The 21,701-nt window shown below is 40.7% G+C and overlaps 1 protein-coding gene across 1 annotated transcript; it reads left to right on the forward strand.

Moving 5' to 3' along the window:
* The first annotated feature begins 13,706 nt into the window (after positions 1–13,706).
* KCNA4 (potassium voltage-gated channel subfamily A member 4) lies at positions 13,707–15,813 on the forward strand. Its single transcript, XM_024194939.2, has one exon. It carries the CDS (start codon positions 13,819–13,821, stop codon positions 15,811–15,813), a length of 1,995 nt encoding a protein of 664 aa, XP_024050707.1. The 5' UTR covers positions 13,707–13,818.
* The last annotated feature ends 5,888 nt before the right edge of the window (positions 15,814–21,701 follow it).

A 21,701-nucleotide genomic window follows, 5' to 3' on the forward strand; every position in this document is an offset into this window, starting at 1 on the left:
CAGATAAGTGTGACACCAAGCATGCATACACATGCATGCATACACACCTGCTTTGCAACATTACCCTATATTTCTTTTAGAAATTCAGAAAAAGAAAAGGGAATAATAGAAATAAAATATCTTCTGGGAACAGGGTGGTTCAGGTGATTAGAAAGCACACACATACTTCTTTAGCTTAACTTTCCCACAATTACTACATACTGTCATAAACAAACAAACAGTTCCCCTTCATCTGGGGGCAGAGCAAAGAAAAGGAGACTGAGATACCATATGTTTCCTTTAACTTTTTGTAGGGCACTCAGTACTGTGATGACCATGGTACAAAGGCTTAGGTGACAGATTAGATAGATAGACTGTAAGGAGATACATAGCCTTTCATCTCCAAATCATCAGTTGTAAACTTGCTAGGCTACAAGTCATTGTTTGGAAATGTATGTAAAATGAGTGGTTAAGCTCAATCTTGTTCATGTGGGTTTCCAAATCACTAAAATACTCTCAAGCAAGCAAGCAAACCTACCAGATATTACCACAATGAACACCTATTACAACATCTTCCCAGCAGAAAAGAAAAGATAGAATGGGCATGGTAGTAACCTTCATGGAACTTGGAGGGAGGAGCACAGATTGCAGGAGTGAAGAGTTTGGAGGAGGAAGTCAGTCTGTGTGTACATGGCTAGAATACTAGTTATAATTGCATATCTTAATAAAGAGCCAGTTTAGTTTTATAAGAATGGAGTCCTTTCATGTTATTATCCAGCATGAGATATATAAAACGGACTTGGTGTATGGCTACACTGCAAAAACAAACAAACGAAAAAAAAAACCACCCAGCAAGTCACACAGCCCAGGTCAACTGACTTGAGCTTGCGAGGCTCATGGTATGGGGCTAAAAAACTCACTTAGGCTGGAGCTTGGGTTTCAAAACTCGAAGAGCCTGAGCAAGAACATCTACACTACTATTTTTAACCTTGTAGTGGAAGCCTGAGTCAGCTGACCTGGGCTCTGAGACTTGCTGTCATTTTTTTTTTTTTTTTTGCAGTTCAGACATACCCTTTCAGATTGAATTCCCCTCTTCCTGACCAGATCAGGATAGAAGCACAATGGTAGGGGAGTATGAAGAAGTGTGTATTGCTTCTTCCCATGCTGTAACTCTTCTATGGATAGAACGAGAACTTCAGGCTCCAGAGCTGTTAATTTCTAGCACCTTCACCAGCACTAAACTTGATTCAAAAATATTTGCCCTCCATTTGGGGCAAGAGTCCAGAGTAATTCAATACTCATTACTTTCACAAATGAAAGGAAAAAAAAAAGATTTTCCTTTCAAATATTTCCCCAGAATATCTGAAAGTGGTTGCTTGGTGTGTGCCTGGCTAGGAAGAGGACAAAACTCTCCTTGTGAATAAGCAAGCTGGATTTTGAAACATTTCTCCTTTTGATTTTGCCTTTTTATTGTTGTTCTAAACATGAGCTTACATCCTATAGGTTTTAAGGTGTTTTTATGAGAAGGGATCTCATTCCTGTTTTTAATCTATTTTGTGTATATACCAACATAGAATTTGCCTACCTTGGAGACCTTAGTCTCAATATGTGGGAAGGACAAAAGGATGACAACAATATATTGGAATAGGGGGAACAGAGAAGTGGCATGAAGGTACAGCGTGAGGGAAAATGACACTAACAGGAGAGGAAGAAGCACAGTGAGGGAAGTGAGGAAAGTAATAATGGGAGAAATAAGTTATCTGCTGTAATTGATTTAGAAATTGAATAGTTACTAATTGTCTCTTCTCATTTATTACTACATAACAGTCTGTTTAATTAAAACCCATCAGTGCTGTCTGGAATGATGACTAACAGTGCCTATTCCCCTTCAGACTCTAGCCCATTGCCCACCCTCACCAGACTCCTCATGGCACTGTCAGGGAACAGTGAAAACCATCTCAGCTGCCAGTGACCGTGTACTTAGGCTGTTACCAATTCATGACACAGCCTCTTCAGTGTCTTCCTCTCTGAGGCACCTGTCAATGATTAACTGAACGTAACAGTCAACCAGACATAACTCCATGGATCTTTACAAGGAGGTGCTACTTGCTAAGTATAAAAAGCATGGTTAAAGCATGAAGTAAAAGATGATTAAATGAAATATAAGCTTATCTGGGCACCACTAAAACTGGTAACCAATCAAAGCTTAGTTAGAGAAATTGGCATAGTCATAATTAATTTGTGCAAATCTCAACTGCAACACTCTCCATGCACCAAGTCCTTGCATTACTGCATATCACAAGAAAATGTCTGCCACGGGAGACCCTGTAGGTATGAGAATAAATTTTCTGAAGGGCTAAGAGGCCCACCTTGCTTTTTGTAGAAGCAAATACCTCTTAATGCTGTGCAGCTGTGAGCACTCCCAAACTGTGGAGAACTGTGCTCATATACTGGGACCCACTAAGTTCATGGTTTCCATACAGGTGAATGGTACAGTTGTCCAGGCCCTGTTCAACTTTGGCTGAAGGGAAACTTTTGTCTGATGATGTGCTACAGACACCCAGAACTGTGAGCCACTATATTACCCCTATCCCTCGCCTTGCAGGTAACAGTCAGTGAATCTAGTTTCCGAGTTCCCCAGAGACATCTCTCTGCAGTATCCAGTCCCTCTCACTGGTCACTCACAGGAATGATTAAGTTCTCTGTCATCAAAGAGACAGAGCACACATCAGCCTGTTAGGTTAGCGGAAGACTCACACTTTACTTTAATACACAGCACTAAGATGTTTTTGTAATAAAACAAGAATAAGTTTATTCACAAAAAACAGATACTAAGTGATACTAAGCAAGAATAAAAGAGACAGGAATGGTTACAAACAAAACAAAACAAAATGCACTTTCTAGTGACTAAAACTTAATTTTATCAAGTAACAGTCTTTGCCTAAGCAGTTTCCTTACTTACATCACGTTACCAGCATCCCTAGCCCTCCAGACTAGAGGATCCAACTTTCATAGGTTGAAAGGGTGCTGTTCCCTATGGTCCCTCAGTGATGGATAACTGAAAGATCTTTCTGCTCCACTTATATTACCCACATTCCATTATCTCTGCCTCAAGAGTCAGGAAAGCCTCCTGGGGTACAGATTCTGTCCCTCAAGTGATTGTTAAACAGTCTTCTCCCCTACTTATTTAGCCTAATGGCTTTGTTTACCTTATATGTAAATGTACTTTCATTGTCCTGTGCCTGAAACCAAGCTACTCAGATAGATAAATACATATTCCTTTGCGCAGGGCAGGCTGGGTTTATGCACTGTCTCCCAAATACATTTTAGGAACATATTTCCAGCACACATCTATAACTCTTTGTACACATACACCTCTACCTTTATATAACGCTGTCCTCGGGAGCCAAAAAATCTTACCGCATTGTAGGTGAAACCGCGTTATATCGAACTTGCTTTGATCCACTGGAGTGCACAGCCCCGCCCCCCGGAGCACTGCTTTACCACGTTATATCCGAATTCGTGTTATATTGGGTCGCATTATATCAGGGCAGAGGTGTACATCATGCAATGATTTTCGGGAGCAGCATGCCACCAGTTTACATATGATACCTTACATGATATCTTTGAGGTACATATTATCACAACAGTGTCATTGGGGAAATGAATTGTCAGGCCTGATGTGAGTTATAGTATGGGGGGGGGGCTCTGCCAGTTGGCATTGAGGGGCTCCCAGAGTCACAAACTGGTAATGCAAGAAGAAGGTCTTCTGGGGTTATGTACAGAGAATGCCCCTATGGAAATGTTAAGTCATTGACAAAGGACTGATGTAGATGTATTATTGGGGACCACAAGCATTCTCTAATTTGTGGGGCTAGGCAAGAAGTTAACTTTCCAATTGTGTTGGGGTGGGACTGGGTCACTTTAACCAACTTCTAGGGAGTTTTCAGGGATTTCTTGCCTCCCTCTGTCTGCATCCTCAAACCTACAAAGTGACACCAACCCCATCTATCTAATATCTAACTTATTTATATACTGTCTATCTAGGTAATGACATGGCCATCATCATAGTATCTGAATACTTCACAAACATTAATGGAAATCATTCTCATGATAACCCAGGGATGTGCAGGACTCCTTGAAAAGAGACATTTCTATCTCAGGTACTTAATGGCCCATTATTACCATAGTATATCAGCAACTCACAATCTCATATATCCTCACATCACCTCTCTGAGGTAGGGAAGTGCTGTTATCCCCAGTCTACAAATGGGGAACTGAAGCACAGAAAAATTAAGTGACTTGCCCAAGGTCACACAGGAAGTCTGTGACAGAACAAGGAATAGACCTGGGGTCTCTTGAATCTCAGGCTAGTACCCCAACCACTGGATCATCCTTCCTCACATTTCTTCCCTTCTGGAATTGACACCTTGGCTTTCCGAATGCTTACTTGGCTAATAATAATAGTGGTTTACCAAAGTAAACACTATCATAAATTCTCCCTAGGTTGCTAGCTAGATAAAAATTGGCCCCAGGCACGTTTAATTTATGTTTTAGCCTTCACAGTTTATTTTTCTCCATCCTTGTGTAGTAATAACTGTCTGGCACCCTGACAGGGACTGCTAATTTTGCTTGTATGTTCAAGCTGGGAACATTTATTTTGCTGTTAACTTTGTGGCTTCTACGAAGCTGTACAACAACCTCCCCAATACTAAGAAGTTTAATGAACTTTTGCTTGGACACAGTTTGCACGTAATTTGCTTGGACACCATTTGTTCTATTGTCTTTGCCTACTTGGGCCTATAAAGGTGGCGCATACAACTATTAGGCATCAAGCTCCCATCTGACACTGATCTGAAGCCATTAGGAATCAAGTTGAACATGGACCCTGATTTTTGGCAACATAATTTTCCATTGAAGGAATTGCATACAATTGTTTCTGATGTGTCAGGTTGTCATGACTGATGAAATGCATACATGTGTATGTGTGTGCCATTGTGTAAATATAACTGTAAGAAAGCGAAAGCTCATAACCATTATCTCGTGCCCCAGTCCATGACACAGTTGTGGATAAACTGACACATAAAACTGACACAGTTCTGATACCACACCTCCTATTAATTTACATGTTCTTTCAACTTTTGTGGCAGAATCACAGTTTCTTTTTAAGACACAAGGTCAAATTCTCATTTGTAGGGTGTCAGTAAGAAACTGGCAGAACCCTCCACTACAATGATGGCACAAAATCACTCTCTCTCTTTGCTGGTAGTAGTGGCGGCTGACCAGAATTCATGGTTGCATAAAGGTAGAAAGGACACAACTGTGGGTCTTCCCTCTCCCAACAATCTATTTAATGTGAAGGGCTCAGAGGCAAAGCAACTTCTCTCTTCTGACCAAGCTCATCTGGTGCTGCCACAGAGCAGAAAACTCCCTCAGTGTACTTCTCTCTCCACCATCAGGTTGGCCATAGCAGATACAGCAGAAACTTTGCTTAACCACGAGATCTTGCATGATCTAAAAAATAAAAAGGAGTCATATAAAAAATGGAAACTAGGACAGATTACAAAGGATGAATATAGGCAAACAACACAGGAATGCAGGGGCAAGATTAGAAAGGCAAAGGCACAAAATGAGCTCAAACTAGCTACAGGAATAAAGGGAAACAAGAAGACTTTTTATCAATACATTAGAAGCAAGAGGAAGACCAAAGACAGGGTAGGCCCACTGCTTAGTGAAGAGGGAGAAACAGTAACAGGAAACTTGGAAATGGCAGAGATGCTTAATGACTTCTTTGTTTCGGTCTTCACCGAGAAGTCTGAAGCAATGCCTAACATAGTGAATGCTAATGGGAAGGGGGTAGGTTTAGCAGATAAAATAAAAAAAGAACAAGTTAAAAATCACTTAGAAAAGTTAGATGCCTGCAAGTCACCAGGGCCTGATGAAATGCATCCTAGAATACTCAAGGAGCTAATAGAGGAGGTATCTGAGCCTCTAGCTATTATCTTTGGAAAATCATGGGAGACGGGAGAGATTCCAGAAGACTGGAAAAGGGCAAATATAGTGCCCATCTATAAAAAGGGAAATAAAAACAACCCAGGAAATTACAGACCAGTTACTTTAACTTCTGTGCCAGGGAAGATAATGGAGCAAGTAATTAAGGAAATCATCTGCAAACACTTGGAAGGTGGTAAGGTGATAGGGAACAGCCAGCATGGATTTGTAAAGAACAAATCATGTCAAACCAATCTGATAGCTTTCTTTGATAGGATAACGAGCCTTGTGGATAAGGGTGAAGCTGTGGATGTGGTATACCTAGACTTTAGTAAGGCATTTGATACGGTCTCGCACGATATTCTTATCGATAAACTAGGCAAATACAATTTAGATGGGGCTACTATAAGGTGGGTGCATAACTGGCTGGATAACCGTACTCAGAGAGTTGTTATTAATGGTTCCAAATCCTGCTGGAAAGGCATAACGAGTGGGGTACCGCAGGGGTCTGTTTTGGGACCGGCTCTGTTCAATATCTTCATCAACGACTTAGATATTGGCATAGAAAGGCCCTTATTAAGTTTGCAGATGATACCAAACTGGGAGGGATTGCAACTGCTTTGGAGGACAGGGTCATAATTCAAAATGATCTGGACAAATTGGAGAAATGGTCTGAGGTAAACAGGATGAAGTTTAACAAAGACAAATGCAAAGTGCTCCACTTAGGAAGAAAAAATCAGTTTCACACATACAGAATGGGAAGAGACTGTCTAGGAAGGAGTACGGCAGAAAGGGATCTAGGGGTTATAGTGGACCACAAGCTAAATATGAGTCAACAGTGTGATGCTGTTGCAAAAAAAGCAAACATGATTCTGGGATGTATTAACAGGTGTGTTGTGAGCAAGACACGAGAAGTCATTCTTCCGCTCTACTCTGCGCTGGTTAGGCCTCAGATGGAGTATTGTGTCCAGTTCTGGGCACCGCATTTCAAAAAAGATGTGGAGAAATTGGAAAGGGTCCAGAGAAGAGCAACAAAAATGATTTAAGGTCTTGAGAACATGACCTATGAAGGAAGGCTGAAAGAATTGGATTTGTTTAGTTTGGAAAAGAGAAGACTGAGAGGGGACATGATAGCAGTTTTCAGGTATTTAAAAGGGTGTCATAAGGAGGAGGGAGAAAACTTGTTCACCTTAGCCTCTAAGGATAGAACAAGAAGCAATGGGTTTAAACTGCAGCAAGGGAGGTCTAGGTTGGACATTAGGAAAAAGTTCCTAACTGTCAGGGTGGTTAAACACTGGAATAAATTGCCTAGGGAGGTTGTGGAATCTCCATCTCTGGAGATATTTAAGAGTAGGTTAGATAAATGTCTATCAGGGATGGTCTAGACAGTATTTGGTCCTGCCATGCGGGCAGGGAACTGGACTCGATGACCTCTCGAGGTCCGTTCCAGTCCTAGAATCTATGATGATTTTGGCCCAGAGTCTCCTATGGGAGTTGCACTTCGTTGCTGCAAGGCTAAATTTGGACCAAGATAGTTGTGTCAGAACATGGTTGTGTCAGAACATTCTAAAACATGAATCTCCTAACTCCTGATCTTGTGATTGAACACTAAGACCTGTCCTTCTAGTGTAATATGTGTGTGCTGTATGTATAATATCTTCTAGCATGGGGTCCTTTAACAAAATGTATAGTAACATGGAGAAAGTGTTTTACCCAGTTTTTGGCTTGATCTTGCAGTTCCTCCTCCATGCACATAACTTCCATTGATGTCAATGGCAGCTTTCTGGTGTAAGAACATCAAGTTCAGGCCTGTAGAATCTAAAAGTCACGAGCTTATGAAAACATCCTTTCCCACTCAAAAAACTGGACAAATTGGTGTCAACTGTCACCAAAGTACAAGGCACTATCGGATACATTTGATACTGGTAAAAATATCTGCCATTTAGTGAAACATGTCAAAATTCTTTTCTCTACCTCTGTGACAGTTTGGCACAATACCAGGTTGCAATGTGAGACCCTCCCAGGCATAGAGCTACTGTACAGTTCTTAAAGCGAGTGCTTTTGAATTCTTTGCCTTGGCCCAAAATTTTGCTCTTTCTAGTTCTCCCCCAAATAGATGTAACCTTAACAGTCCAAAAGCAGTATTAATTGTGAGCCCACAATCTAATCTCTCCCCAGATTATTCCTGACAAAAGCAGGGGTAATCCGCAAGGGACTGATGTCCATAGACCTATAGGTGGGTCAAAGAGTATTTGTGCTAATTTCACAGACCATGCTTCTGACCAAACATTAGAATGGCCTGGTTCTACTTTCAGAAGAATACCTTCAAAGCATCCTCCCCATGAGTTTTTCAAAGAGCCATAACTGAGGTGAAACCTACCACCCCATGTTTTTCCAACCCCCCTAAGCTTCCTCTGGCATGTGGACAGGAGCAAATGCCACCCCCGGTCTAACACCTAATATCTCCTGGGTTTTTGCGTGCCTTTATAATGATTGTATTCCCCATTTGTCCTGTTTGAAAACTGCAAAAACAGAAGAAGGGCATTTGATTCAGTACATTGAGCAAGCAGAGTTTAAAAACAATCACAGAATCACAGAAATATAAGGCTGGAAGCTCAAGAGGTCACCTAGGCCATCTCCCCATGCTGAGGAGGAACCAAGTGTACCTAGCTTAGATGATTCCAGCCAGGTTTTTGACTAATCTCTTCTTAAAAACTTCCAGTGACAGGGATTCCACAATGCAAATAATTTTGTGAGTTTGGTTCATTTTTATTTACAGTAAATCCTAGGGGCTGCAATAAGACTGGGCCCCATTGTGTTGGGCACTGGACAAATACAGAGAAAGGGGCAGTCCCTGCTCCAAAATCTTCCAGTCAAAACAGTCTAGAGAGACAAAATGTGGGAGAAAGGAACTATAATTACCCCCATTTTACAGCTGGGGAATTGAAGCACAGAGAAATGAAGTGATCTGCCCCGTGTGACCCAGAAAGCTTGTGACACAACTAGGGGTGAAGCCAGGTCTCCTGAGTCCCTACCTAGTGCCTTAACCACAGGGCTATCCATCCTCCCACACTGCCCATTCGTCTAATAGTTTAATATTCCTTCTTCTAATATTGTTGTTTTGAAGAATCTCCCTGATCATGAGCCTAAAAAGAACCCAAGAAAAATAAACAGAGAAATCTCCAAGAACAAAAATGAACCACTGGGGCTATTTTTGTTCTAGTCTCCTTTTTCTTCCTTCTGTGCACCCCAGGTCAGGAAAGCACCAAAAACCCAGATTTGGCACGTGGAGCCTGCCAGCTCCATCCAATTTTTGGCCCTCACTCTCCAAATTCCATGGCCTGTGTCATAGTCCCTGGGTAAGCTGCCCCTTTGGAGATCCTTTTTCAGTCCCCTTCAAGTGACAGGCCCTTGGCTCCCCTTCTTTTTGGGATGGGACCCTGTCTCCAACTGGGATTCTGGGTTATACACTGCTGGTTGCCAACCATAATACCTAGCAGGCCCAATGGACCTGGCACCTGCAAGAGTTTCCCTTTGGGAATCCGTGACCAGTAAGTTTGCAGTGACACAGAGGCAGCTTCTTCTAAACAAAGTATGATTAATTTGCCAAAAGGTTCACAGCTCTCAGAGAAGTGTGTATATATAAGAGATGTATATGCATCCTGAGTTACCTATACTTGAGAATGCCTCTCAAACTTCTAGGTAGACATGACTTAGCCTTGATGCCCCTCTCCTCATTTTCTTGGGTACCCAGTTACATCTTGCTTGCTGCAGCCCCTCACTCTCCATCAGCCTGGGTGTTTCCTTGCCTGATAGTTCTGATCAGGATGCAAGTTGCTTCCTGGTCAGTGCTCTCTGACACTCCTTGGTCAGCCTTTCTCAACTCACTCATCCCATCTCCCTTTTCTAGGTTCAGGGCTCTGTCATGGTTTAGTATTCTCCTTTGATCCTAGGCTTAGCCCTGGGAAGAGTAAATTCTGCTAGCCTGGATGGACTCAGTTAAGAGGGATTCTCCAATCAACAGTTTCCCCATTGTTTTCTCCAGGATTCTTTATCTATGTCATTGTGTTGCCTTTCCTCATTGGTTTTTTTAACAATCCTTTTTGATCTAACTCCATCGTAAGTAACCCGTCATACACAAACACACAGAGGCATGCACCATATTCATACAAATACTACAGATATTGTTCGGTTCTCCACATCAAGAATAGAGAACAAGTGTAACTGCTCCTACAGCACGAAAAAATACTGGACCCTGACACATCCCATCTATTTTGAAGGCACAATTTGGGGGTTTGGGACTAAGAAATGATAGGGTCCTACAGACTCCAAGTCTGGATCTTTGAATTGAAGTGTTATGGAGGGATGCATTAGGATGTGGATTTTTGCAGTGGATGTGACACAGCCACACTCCTCTATTTAGCTGGTAGGCATTTAGGTTTGGAAGAAAGAAAGAAAGCTGGATTCAGCAGGATCCAGGTGTTGGATTCATGATTTTATGGGGCTGCTGCATCAGTTTGCATTATGGTCTGGATTTTTTAGGTGCACTAGGAGCTTTTATCCCCTTCCCCTCTATTTTGTTTGACTGGGGTTAAATTTGGTTAGATCCAGGTGCCAGTTATGTGTTTTTTCCAAGCTATCGAGCTGGGATGCATTAGGATCCAGATTTTTTTTCCAGTGAAGTAGGAGTGGTTACACTTGTTTTCAAATTAGATTTCACCCCCTCCCCCCGTTCATCAATGCTGCGAAAACGTGGATCTGGTATCTGGCTCCAGCTGGATCTTGGACATATTTGACCCCAAGCCACCAAATTCTACCATGTGTCCGGTTTTGGGTGGGGTAGGAGCAGCTACACTTGTTTCTTATTCATGCTATGGAATTTTTTTTTGGAGGCAGGTAAGGGCTAAAATTGGATGGATCTGGTAGGATCCATAAGCCAGATTTTGGTTTTGTGGTGCTCATAGGTGATGTACCCCGGTGATGATTTTTCATGCATTAGGAGCAGCCAGACTTATTTCTCTTTATAAGCATTAGAATTTGGGGCTGAAGTTTGGCAGGATCCTGGTACCAGATCCAGGATTTTGCAGCGTTCCTACTCCAGGGTGCATTGCGGATTGGATTTCTTTTTTGCTCCAGTAGGAGCAGTAAGACTGGTTCTCTATTATGATGCTGCAGATTGGGAGATCAGGGCCAAAAATCAGAAGGAGACAGTTAGATCCAGCTTTTACCTGATAATGTGTGTGACACTTATTCTCTGATTCATTTTGAAATTCCCAGTGCCTCCTGAGCAGCAGGGATTTTCTTTCTTAAAAAAAAAAAAAAAATAAAAAGACAGCCTTGAGCATTGACCTGAAAGCTAAGTTTTATTAGCCAACGTATGTATTATTCAGCTCTGGAATATTTCTTTCAATAATTAATATATTAATACAAAAAGAGACAATGCCAAAGGGGGGTTGCAAATACCTTAATGCGTGCAAAGGGGCCTGTGGCCGCTAGGGGCTGATCGAGGGCTGGAAAGCCCAGGGAATAAATCAGACCAGGCGTTCGTCCTTCAGTGGTACGTAAACACAGTTGAGAATTGGGCAGAAGACTGACAAAGGGGGGTAGAGAGCGGGAGAGAGCAACAGTTCTTGCTCCAGCAACTAACTGATCACAGAGTTCCCTTGATTGCTGCGGGGGGGCTTTAAAACCCGGGAGTGAAAATCTCGCTGTTGGTTTTTACTGTATTTATTTTCATTGCATCACTCCCCTTCTCCCCCCCATCGCCCTAGAAATAACATCAGCAACAACAAGTGGATGCTGAGAGCGTGACTGGTAGCTGGACTGCGGGTCGATCAGCTGCAGTGTAAACGGGCGTGAGAGGGAAATTGCCACACGCAGGACGCATCCTTTTATCAATAGCCAGAGCCGGGCTTGGTACAGGGATTATTTCCCGTTGATTCACAAACCCTACAGCAAGCGCCGGTGTTGGGAAGACTAGTGATCACACACACACACACACATACGTGCACTCCCCGCGCGCGCGCACACACACACACGAATCCTCTTTTTTTCTGGAGCAAGATTCTTGATTGTTGTTGTTTTGCTAAGATCTGGGCTAAGAAGTGATCGTCGCTGACCAGAATTCTCCAGAGCCGGGCTATCCGTCTGGCTCCCTCCAGGAGGTCTGGTTGCATATAAAGGGAAGCGAGAAAAATAAGTCATCAACCTGTAGTTTTGGCGGTCCCTACACCTGCAAACCTAGATTGCTTATTACAGTCCCCTCCTCGAGAGCTCTTTCTCCAGATCCTTGGACGAGCGAGAAGAACGTTGCTATTTCTCTGCCTAGGAACAGTAAGTATAATAGCATTTTTCTTTCTGTAGTATATTAATAAACAGGTAGCTATAAATGAGGGTGCCGTTTCTTAGGTGTGTGTGTGTGTGTGTGTGTGTGTGTTGTTGCTCCATGGAAGCTACAGTTTGTATTTTTTTGTCATACAAGTATGGATGTTCGTCACTTAATATGCCCAGGTATGTACCTGTTACTAAGTGAAAATTTAGTAAAACATGCAGTATGACTAAAACATAAGTTAGATTTAGAATATACTGTATCATTCTAGCTTCTAATTAAGTTCCAAATATATATCAAAAGCTATTCTGTATATATGTCTCTTTGTGTAACATTTGATATATATGTATGTAAGATTTTATACATATATATTAATATATATATAAAGTCTTGCAACATTTGAATGCCATATACAGTAGTATTTATATGGATTTTGCTCTCTCTCCTAGAGTTTGAAAGAGAAAACAATTATATACTTAAGTGCACTTATATGTATATATGCACACACCCATATCCATACACAAAGTCATATAAAATCTATGGGTGTATGGAGTGTGTGTGTATTTGTGTGTGTGAGATGTATAAATGTGGATAGTGGATGTCTGAACACCTTAATAAATGACACAATTTGCACTTGACCTACACTGTGGCCTCTTAGGAAAATGAACCAACCTTTTCTAAACCTTTTTGTTTTCTTTGTTATTTTTGTGTGTATGTGTGTGTGCATGTGCCTCAGGTTAAGTACTTCTTCTGCATGAGCATAACCAAAGGGTGATCCTCTCCCTTGTCCCCTATGGAGACCTCAGAGCCAGTGTTGCAGCCTTCTCCTCCTCCTTCTCTTGCCACTGCAGCTACTGCCCTGGGTGCTGCTCCAAGGTTTGAGACACTGTTGACAGGCTGAAGAAAGAGGGCTTGCAAAGACCTCCTCACTGTGTAAACAAAATGATGTCTGGAAGTTACTTCAACTCCCTCAATATTATTATTAATCAGTAATCATATTGCTAGGCCAAAGCATTGCTTGGAGCAAACGAGAAAAGAGACTATTTGAATTTGGTTACAATGATAAACTAAAGACCTGAAACTTTTCTGTATCAAGAAAACAACAGGACAGTTACCTCCTTGCTTTGTATTAACATTTGCTCCTTGCTGGGTGCAGTTTTGGAGTCTACAACAAAATCATGAATTTGAACAGATGTGTGGATTCTGGATAGGCCACTGGAGTGTAATAAAAATAAAGAGGCTTGGTGGATGAAAGGACAAGACCTAGACTCTTTCTGAGATCAAATCTGAAGGCTGCATCTTTTATTTTTTTGATAGCAAAACACAGTTATTTGTGTCATACATCCTGGATGATAAGAAAATGCAAAACACAAATTCAGTTTTACTAATACCATGATGTGCTGTGCTTCCAAGAAACTGTCCTCCAAATGCAAATGGCTTTGAACTTCCCCTCATAGAAGTCAAGGTGTGACTACAGATATCCCAGACTATTTTGTATTAAACAAATAAACAATTACAAAATGGAGGTTGCAATGGTGAGTGCAGATAGCTCTGGCTGCAACAGCCACATGCCCTATGGATATGCCGTCCAGGCTCGGGCTCGGGAGAGAGAACGACTGGCACACTCGAGGGCAGCGGCAGCTGCGGCTGTGGCAGCGGCAACGGCGGCAGTAGAAGGTGGGGCCTCATTAGGAGGTGGATCCTATCACCACTACCACCAGGTACAGAGTGGGGGGGCTTCCTCTTCTCACAATGGGAATGGATCACACAGCAGTTTGCTTCAGCGTCAGAACAGTAGAAGGAGGAAACGAGGAAGAAAGAGGAGCCACTATCTGGGTAGCAGGGATTGTGGGGCATCCTTCCCGTGTTCTGAGCTGCTGCCTCTCAGTGGCTCTGAAGAGAAGATACTGAAGGACTTGAGTGAGGAGGAAGAGGAGGATGAGGGGGAGGATGAAGAGGATGAGGAGGAAGGAAAGTTCTTCTACAGTGATGAGGATGATGTGGATGAGTTTTCATATTTGGACCAACCACCTGATGATGGTGGTGGTGGCGGCCCTGGGGGCTACAGCACAGTACGCTATAGCGAGTATGAGTGCTGCGAACGGGTAGTGATCAATGTGTCAGGACTGCGGTTTGAGACTCAGCTGAAGACCTTGGCTCAGTTCCCCGAGACATTGCTGGGTGATCCGGCGAAGCGGGGCAGGTACTTCGACCCACTCAGGAATGAGTACTTCTTCGATAGGAACCGGCCCAGCTTTGATGCCATCCTGTACTACTACCAGTCTGGGGGCCGTCTGAAGAGGCCAGTCAACGTGCCCTTTGATATCTTCACTGAGGAAGTGAAATTCTATCAGCTTGGGGAGGAGGCCATGCTTAAGTTCAGGGAGGATGAAGGGTTCGTCAAAGAGGAAGAGGATAAGGCTTTGCCCGACAATGAGTTCAAGAAGCAGATCTGGCTGCTGTTTGAGTACCCAGAGAGTTCCAGTGCAGCCAGGGGCATTGCCATTGTCTCTGTCTTGGTCATCTTGATCTCCATCGTCATCTTCTGTCTGGAGACTTTGCCAGAATTCAGAGACAACAAGGAGCTCATATTGTCCCTGGGCTTGGGGAAGGGGCTTTTCAATGAGACTCTGCACCTGGATGGTGGGGGGCACACTATCTTCAATGACCCATTTTTCATTGTGGAGACAGTCTGCATCATCTGGTTCTCCTTTGAGTTTACAGTGAGATGGTTTGCCTGCCCCAGCAAAGCGGTCTTCATCAAGAACATCATGAACATCATAGACATTGTCTCCATCTTGCCTTACTTCATCACCCTGGGCACTGAGCTGGCCCAGCAGCAGGGCAGTAATGGTCAACAGGCCATGTCTTTTGCTATCCTGAGGATCATCCGTCTGGTCAGGGTGTTTCGCATCTTCAAGCTCTCCAGACACTCTAAGGGTTTGCAGATCCTAGGTCATACGCTCAGAGCCAGCATGAGGGAGCTGGGGCTCCTCATCTTCTTTCTTTTTATTGGAGTCATTTTGTTTTCCAGTGCTGTTTACTTTGCAGAAGCTGATGAACCTTCCACTCATTTTCAAAGCATCCCAGATGCCTTTTGGTGGGCTGTAGTGACCATGACCACAGTTGGTTATGGGGACATGAAACCCATAACTGTGGGTGGGAAAATAGTCGGGTCCCTGTGTGCCATCGCGGGTGTGTTAACCATTGCTTTACCAGTGCCAGTGATTGTCTCCAATTTTAACTATTTCTATCACAGAGAGACTGAGAATGAAGAACAAACACAACTGACGCAAAATGCAGTCAGTTGTCCATACCTCCCAACAAATTTACTGAAGAAATTTAGAAGCTCATCATCTTCTTCCACAGAGGGTAAATCAGAGTATTTGGAGATGGAAGAAGGAGTTAAAGAGTCTCTTTGTGTAAAGGAAAAAAAATGTCAGGACACAGGGAATGACAGTGAGACAGAGAAGAAAAACTGTGTAAATTCAAAATCTGTGGAAACTGATGTGTAATATTGAAAGTTTCCAAATATATTTATGCATTAAAGAGTGCAGTGATAAAAATGAAATATGCAAACAAAAGTCTCAAGCATACAATAGTATGCACTTTATTGGTTAAATACAAATAAAAAATAGTGTTGCTAAACTTGTATTACATATCAAGTAAATTATATACCTTGTGGAAGAGGTGGTTTGAGCTGATGTAATTTCAAACTTTATATTTTTATTAGAATGCAAGCGTTTTGCACATGAGGGGAAGAAATCATTAAAACCAAGACAGTTTTAAATAGGGTCTGTGAACTGTTGACATCACTAATAAGATCTCAGTGGTAAAAGTTGGCATTCAGAGGTATTTACTATGTAAGAAACAATGAAGTTCAGCAGTCATTATCCATTTATCAGTGCTTTAATAGCTGTTACCATAAATCATTGGATTTCATAGTTGTGCTCTTCAAAGCAGTAAAAATTATTGTAAAAACCAAAATTTTCCCACAGAACATAGGTCTAAATTTTATCTTGAAATATCTAATGCTTATTTTTAATTGGAAAATAACTTTGAAAAGGCTGCTGACCTCCAGAAATTGTTTATTTTTATAACTCTCTTTGGAGGCATTGCAGCATTTGTTGTCTAATACATGGAAGAAATGAAGTAAGATAATCATTTAACATGGTCTGAATGCAGTGGCAAAGTGACTGGAATGCTTTTTTGCACTACTTTTTATGCTGGAGATATATTGAAAGAGACTTCATACTGTGAATGTTTACTAATGTAGTAGTTCAATGACAATCATTGGAAAAGTGAATTCTGCATCTCATTTTATTGGTTTTTGTGTGTGTGTGATGCTGATGGCTAACCATCTAATGTTACATTAATTCCATATTCTTTTAATTATGAATATCTGTGATCTGGAAAAGGACTGTGAAGTAAAATTTTATAATCTTTTTGTTTTTTTAAAAAAAACCAGTCTGCTCTACTGATGCCCTCAAGAAATAACAATGTATTTTATATTTTCTTTACTGGTTACTTCAGCATTCAGAATCCATGATAAATACATGCACTTTGTCAGTATTGATGTAATTCTGAGTAATTGAAGGGACTGTAGCAGTAATAAGATGTTCAACTACTACAGTGATGAGGACTAAGAATTGCTAACTTTTAAATGTGCTATTATTGGAGCTGTGTTTTTTTCCTTAATTACAGCTTTCACCCATGTGCATTTGAAATAACCTTTAAGATCCATAGTAGGCATTCTGGGATTTAGAATAAACACTTCAGGACCCAGGCTGTCCTCAAGAAAGCATTTGTTGATCCATTCTCGCTTATGTTTAAGCTAGTCCTACCTTCCTTGTGCACCCCAAGCTCCCATTAACCTCATTTGGAGATGTGGGTGTGCAAGGACTGTACTATCAGGCCCACTGTATATTTCAGGACGTGAAATGAAATAGGGGAGGTATCATCTAACATAAACTATGCATTCAAAATAGGTATTTTTGGCGCTAGAATTATCTGGGAAGGGCATTACTAAAGTGGAACAGTTTTGGAGAAGGCATTGTGGAATCCAGAAAGGTCCAAATTACTACTCTTGAACAATATTGACATGGGCACTTTGGGATCTGGAAAAAGGCATTGTGAGAAATAGAGGGAATTAAACAACACTAGTAAGTTGGTGTGATTTTTGCAATGGCAATCCAAAACCCAAAAGAGGAATTCTGGGATGATGGATAGGGAATGACAAAGTTCTGGTGCTGAAAAGTGTAATTTTTTTAGTACTCAGAACTAACCTCAATTAATGTAAATTGCACACAGGTATCAAACTGGCATGGTTAATTTTCAGCAACACCATGTGGCACAGAATGGAGCCTTAGGTTTAGGACTTTCCTGGTTGGTCAATTTTTGCCCTCATGGTTATTGTGTGGGTCATATCAGCCAAGAAGATCCTCTACTTATCCTCCAATGCAAACACCACTAAGTAGAATTGCTTATTTAAAAATACGTTAATATTATCGAGGGTACAGCAGAAAACACTGCATTCTGCCCGGCCACAGATAAGCATTAGATTCCTAGCATAAAATCCTGAACAGATTTCACCAACTTTTTGAAGCGGCATTAAGCAGAGGTCCTATTTAGTGTGCTGACATTAAATTCAGCTAAGTTTTAAAGTGTAATACCCAAATAATTTTTATTCATAGAAATTCACTATAAGTAAGAAACTGTATTTCATTCTTGCTATTCTATGTAAACAATTTTTAAAAAAAAGCCTATAAAGAGGAAATGTTAGTAATAAGGATGGGCATTACTATAAATACCATAAAAATCAACCAAAAGAAAGTGCTTTCTTAACAGGTGTCAGTAACAGCTTAAGAACATATGGATTCCTGTGTATACTGGATTTATAGCAACTATATAAGCCAGGTCCCAGGTGATCTTATTTGAGTCAGTAAAAAGGTAGTGAAAATAAGGAAAGTACAAGCTAAACACAAATTAGTGGAAAATAAGGAGTGCAGATTTGCATGATGATTCGGCTGATAGGGAAAGTGGGAAATTTAGGCTGGATGAGAGACCATGGAATTTTGAATCTTCAGACTGAGAGTACTGTAAAAATAAGGAATAAAGCTCTTTGTTTCAGAGGGAAAGGTATATGTTGCATTACTCTTGGGGACTTGCAGTAGTAAACAGAAGAACATTATGATGTCAGATGAAACTGCTGTGCCTCCTGAAGATGTATATGAGCCTGTGTACATGTAACTGTTAGGTCAGGGGTTGTCAATATATATGAGAATAACTGTAGCTCAAAATTAGGTATTGCTTCTAGTTTGGCAGACCATTCTGAAACATACAAAAGGACCCTGCATTTCCAGAAAGGAAACAAATATCTTTACATGGACCTTTGGATTTGATCGGCCCACTGCTCATCAGTCCAATCTGTTATGACTCAGTCTGAAAAGGCCTCACCCCAAACACACCTTCAGTCCATGAAAAGGCTAAAATCTGTAGGTCATAAATCCTTTCAATAACATGGAAAGTCTCAATAAAATACAACTTAGGTTGCAACTTTGTGCAAGAGAAATCTCTATTTAAGCACCTACAGTTCCCATTTATTAGTACTGCTGCTGCTGTCAAAACTTTCTTAATGTTATTTGATGCTGACAACTACCAGAATAAAATATTGTCATCATTTGGGCATACTCTGATTCTTAAATTATGGACGAGAAATGCATCTCTGGTATAAGTGTACTGAAGTGCATGGAGTTGCACCAGGGATAAATTTCGCCCTAGTACTGTAGTTCAGACCATGCCACAACAGACATATGCTCCAGCTACAAATAACACAAAATGAAATATTTTGAGATTTTGGGCCTGATTCTCTTGCAGTGGTGTAAAATCTAGAGCAATTTCAGTAGAAGTCATTGAGGTACACCAATGCAAAGTGGGATTTCAAATGGAGTTCGCTACTTAATTTTCTAAATTGCGCCTCATGTTCAGGAATAAATATATGATTTTTATAATAACACTTGGTGCCAAGGCAGGAAAGCAGGTTCTTAAGGCGTGTGCTTTGCTGAGGGAACAGCTGATTTAATGCATGACTTCAGAGACTTATATTTTTTCCTTCCTTACAATCATGCTGTTTCTTGAAATCACATTGATTCATGGAAACCTCAGTGTGGGTCCCCAAACTGGTATGAAACCAATTGTTGTGTTTCTTTGTTAGGGAGCACAATGTCTAGGCTTTTCAGTGTTTAGCAAAGCCTTCTAAGAATGGTTCTAACATAAAATCCACTGATGGAAAGCACAGTTCTTTGTTTCGGTTTGAAGAAAAATCTCCTATCTTCTTTTTTTGCGTTGAAGAGAGTCCATTTTATTTGTTTCCATGTCATGCAAAGTCATTTTAGGCAGCGCAAGCGCATGGAAAAATTGCTATAGATATGTCCAAGTCACAACAACCTTGTTCTTGGTATTTTGGGGATGTTAAATATGAATTATGGATTGTTCTTAGTCATAGAAAGCATAATTAGGTTGGGTTTGGGGCCAGCAAACCCTTGTTCTAGCTTGTGATGGAACATGAGAAATCTATTCTGGATGGCTTTGGTATGTACAAAGTCTGATTTAAGTGTCATCAGTCATATCCCTGAACAAAAGAACTGTGTTTAGTGGCCCCAGACCCAAAAAAGTTCATGTCAGGTGTGTTTTGAATTGTGGGAAGTTCATTCTAATTGACCTGGTGTTATGAAAAATCAATTTTTTAGGTGGCTCAAGAGTATGAAAAACTTGCATTTCATGGTTGGGAAAGCATGGGAAGAGCATTTTAGAGGAATAGTGACAGGAAAGGCAGCTCTGAATACCCATCTATACTCGTAATCTAGAAATGCCTATTTTGGGCATGCCTAGTTTTTCCTGCACAGCCTTGATTTATGATGTGTCCTCTTAGTGATCCCAGAGCTTGGGAAGCCAATTTTCAGTGCAAACAAAGTATTAAAATAAGGCTTGTGGAAATTTGTTGATAGTCCTCAAATTAACTATGAACTTGACTTGGTATTTTAGCTTTCATTAATGCAATTCCTCAGGACCCATTTCTGACTGGTCCAGCGTTTGTTCTTCTTTCACTGTATCCTGTTATAAATACTGGCCTAAATTATTGAAATTAATTGGTATGAAAAAAGTATTATGTCAAAACATGTATTAGCTTTTTAAAATTGACATAACATCCAGCATAGATACTATAGTTTTTGTTATAATAGGAGTGACCAAAATCCCAATTCATAATATTTGTAGACATGGCTCAGGGTATGCATTTTATTGTTGATGTGTTTGAATGACCAAATATTTTTGGCTTTACAGTGAATGGGTCTTGTTTAATGGTTTATCATATTTGTGCATCTTTGTTTGAAACAAGCAATTGTGGAGAAATCAGTTATTTTTAAATCACTGAGACCGAAATGAACATACCTTCATTTCCACAAAGATCATTTGAGGTGAAAATAACTCTTGACAACTTAATTCCTGGTTAAACACTTAAAAGATTTTACCTGGGAACCAGGTGCAAATATGAAACTTTATATATTACTTCCATGCTTTCTATGTATTCAGAACTCTGATTACATATTAGTTCATAAAGACAAGTCATTAAATCATTTTGTACTGAGGTGTTTGAGTTAATTTTTATTTTAAACTCTATTCTGGAAAATTATAATGTGCCTTGAGGACTTTTTGTGCAACAGGTTCTTTACAAAACAAAACAAAAACAAGAAAAGAAGCGAGATCTTAAGTTACATTTCAAAATCTGGTAAAAGATTCTGACTGGTGGAAAGTAGGTAAGTAAAAATTATGTTTAATTATTCCTTCAATTGCGCAAGCATAGCATTGCCACTGAAACCAAATTAGGGATCAGTTGGTTAAAGGAAGTTTGCAACTACAAATGTCATTACTTTATAAATTATGTCGAATTCAGGTTCTCACATGACCCCCATTATTGTAGTATCTGAGCACCTCATAATCTTTAATGTTTGTATCCTCACAACACCCCTGTATGGTAGGGACATGCTATTATCCCCATTTACACATGGAGAACTAAGGCATAGGGAGACTGTGACTTGCCTAAGGTTACACAGGAAGTCTGTGGTGGAGCAGGGATTTGAACCTACATCTCAAAAGTCCTAAACAAGCACACTAAGTAATGAATGGATCATGCTTTCTCCTTAGGGTGCTCAAAAATACTACACATAGTCATATTTTTCTTAAACAAAATTGTTAATGCTGCAATGTCAGAAATTTTTTGACTGGGGTATATGGAAAAAGATGGATACAGCTCTTCTTTATTTCTCTTTTGTGTGCTGCTGGGATTTGTATGTTTAGTTTTGGGTGGTGTATTTGATTTTGTAACTTACATCAAAAAGAGCTTTGA

This window comes from Terrapene carolina, unplaced genomic scaffold (assembly GCF_002925995.2).
Source record: "Terrapene carolina triunguis isolate 2854851 unplaced genomic scaffold, T_m_triunguis-2.0 Scaffold96, whole genome shotgun sequence".
Lineage (NCBI taxonomy): Eukaryota > Metazoa > Chordata > Testudines > Emydidae > Terrapene > Terrapene triunguis.

Excerpts from the sequence above, each read along its gene's own strand:
- KCNA4 (XM_024194939.2), top strand. The coding sequence starts at position 13,819 with ATGGAGGTTGCAATGGTGAGTGCAGATAGCTCTGGCTGCAACAGCCAC.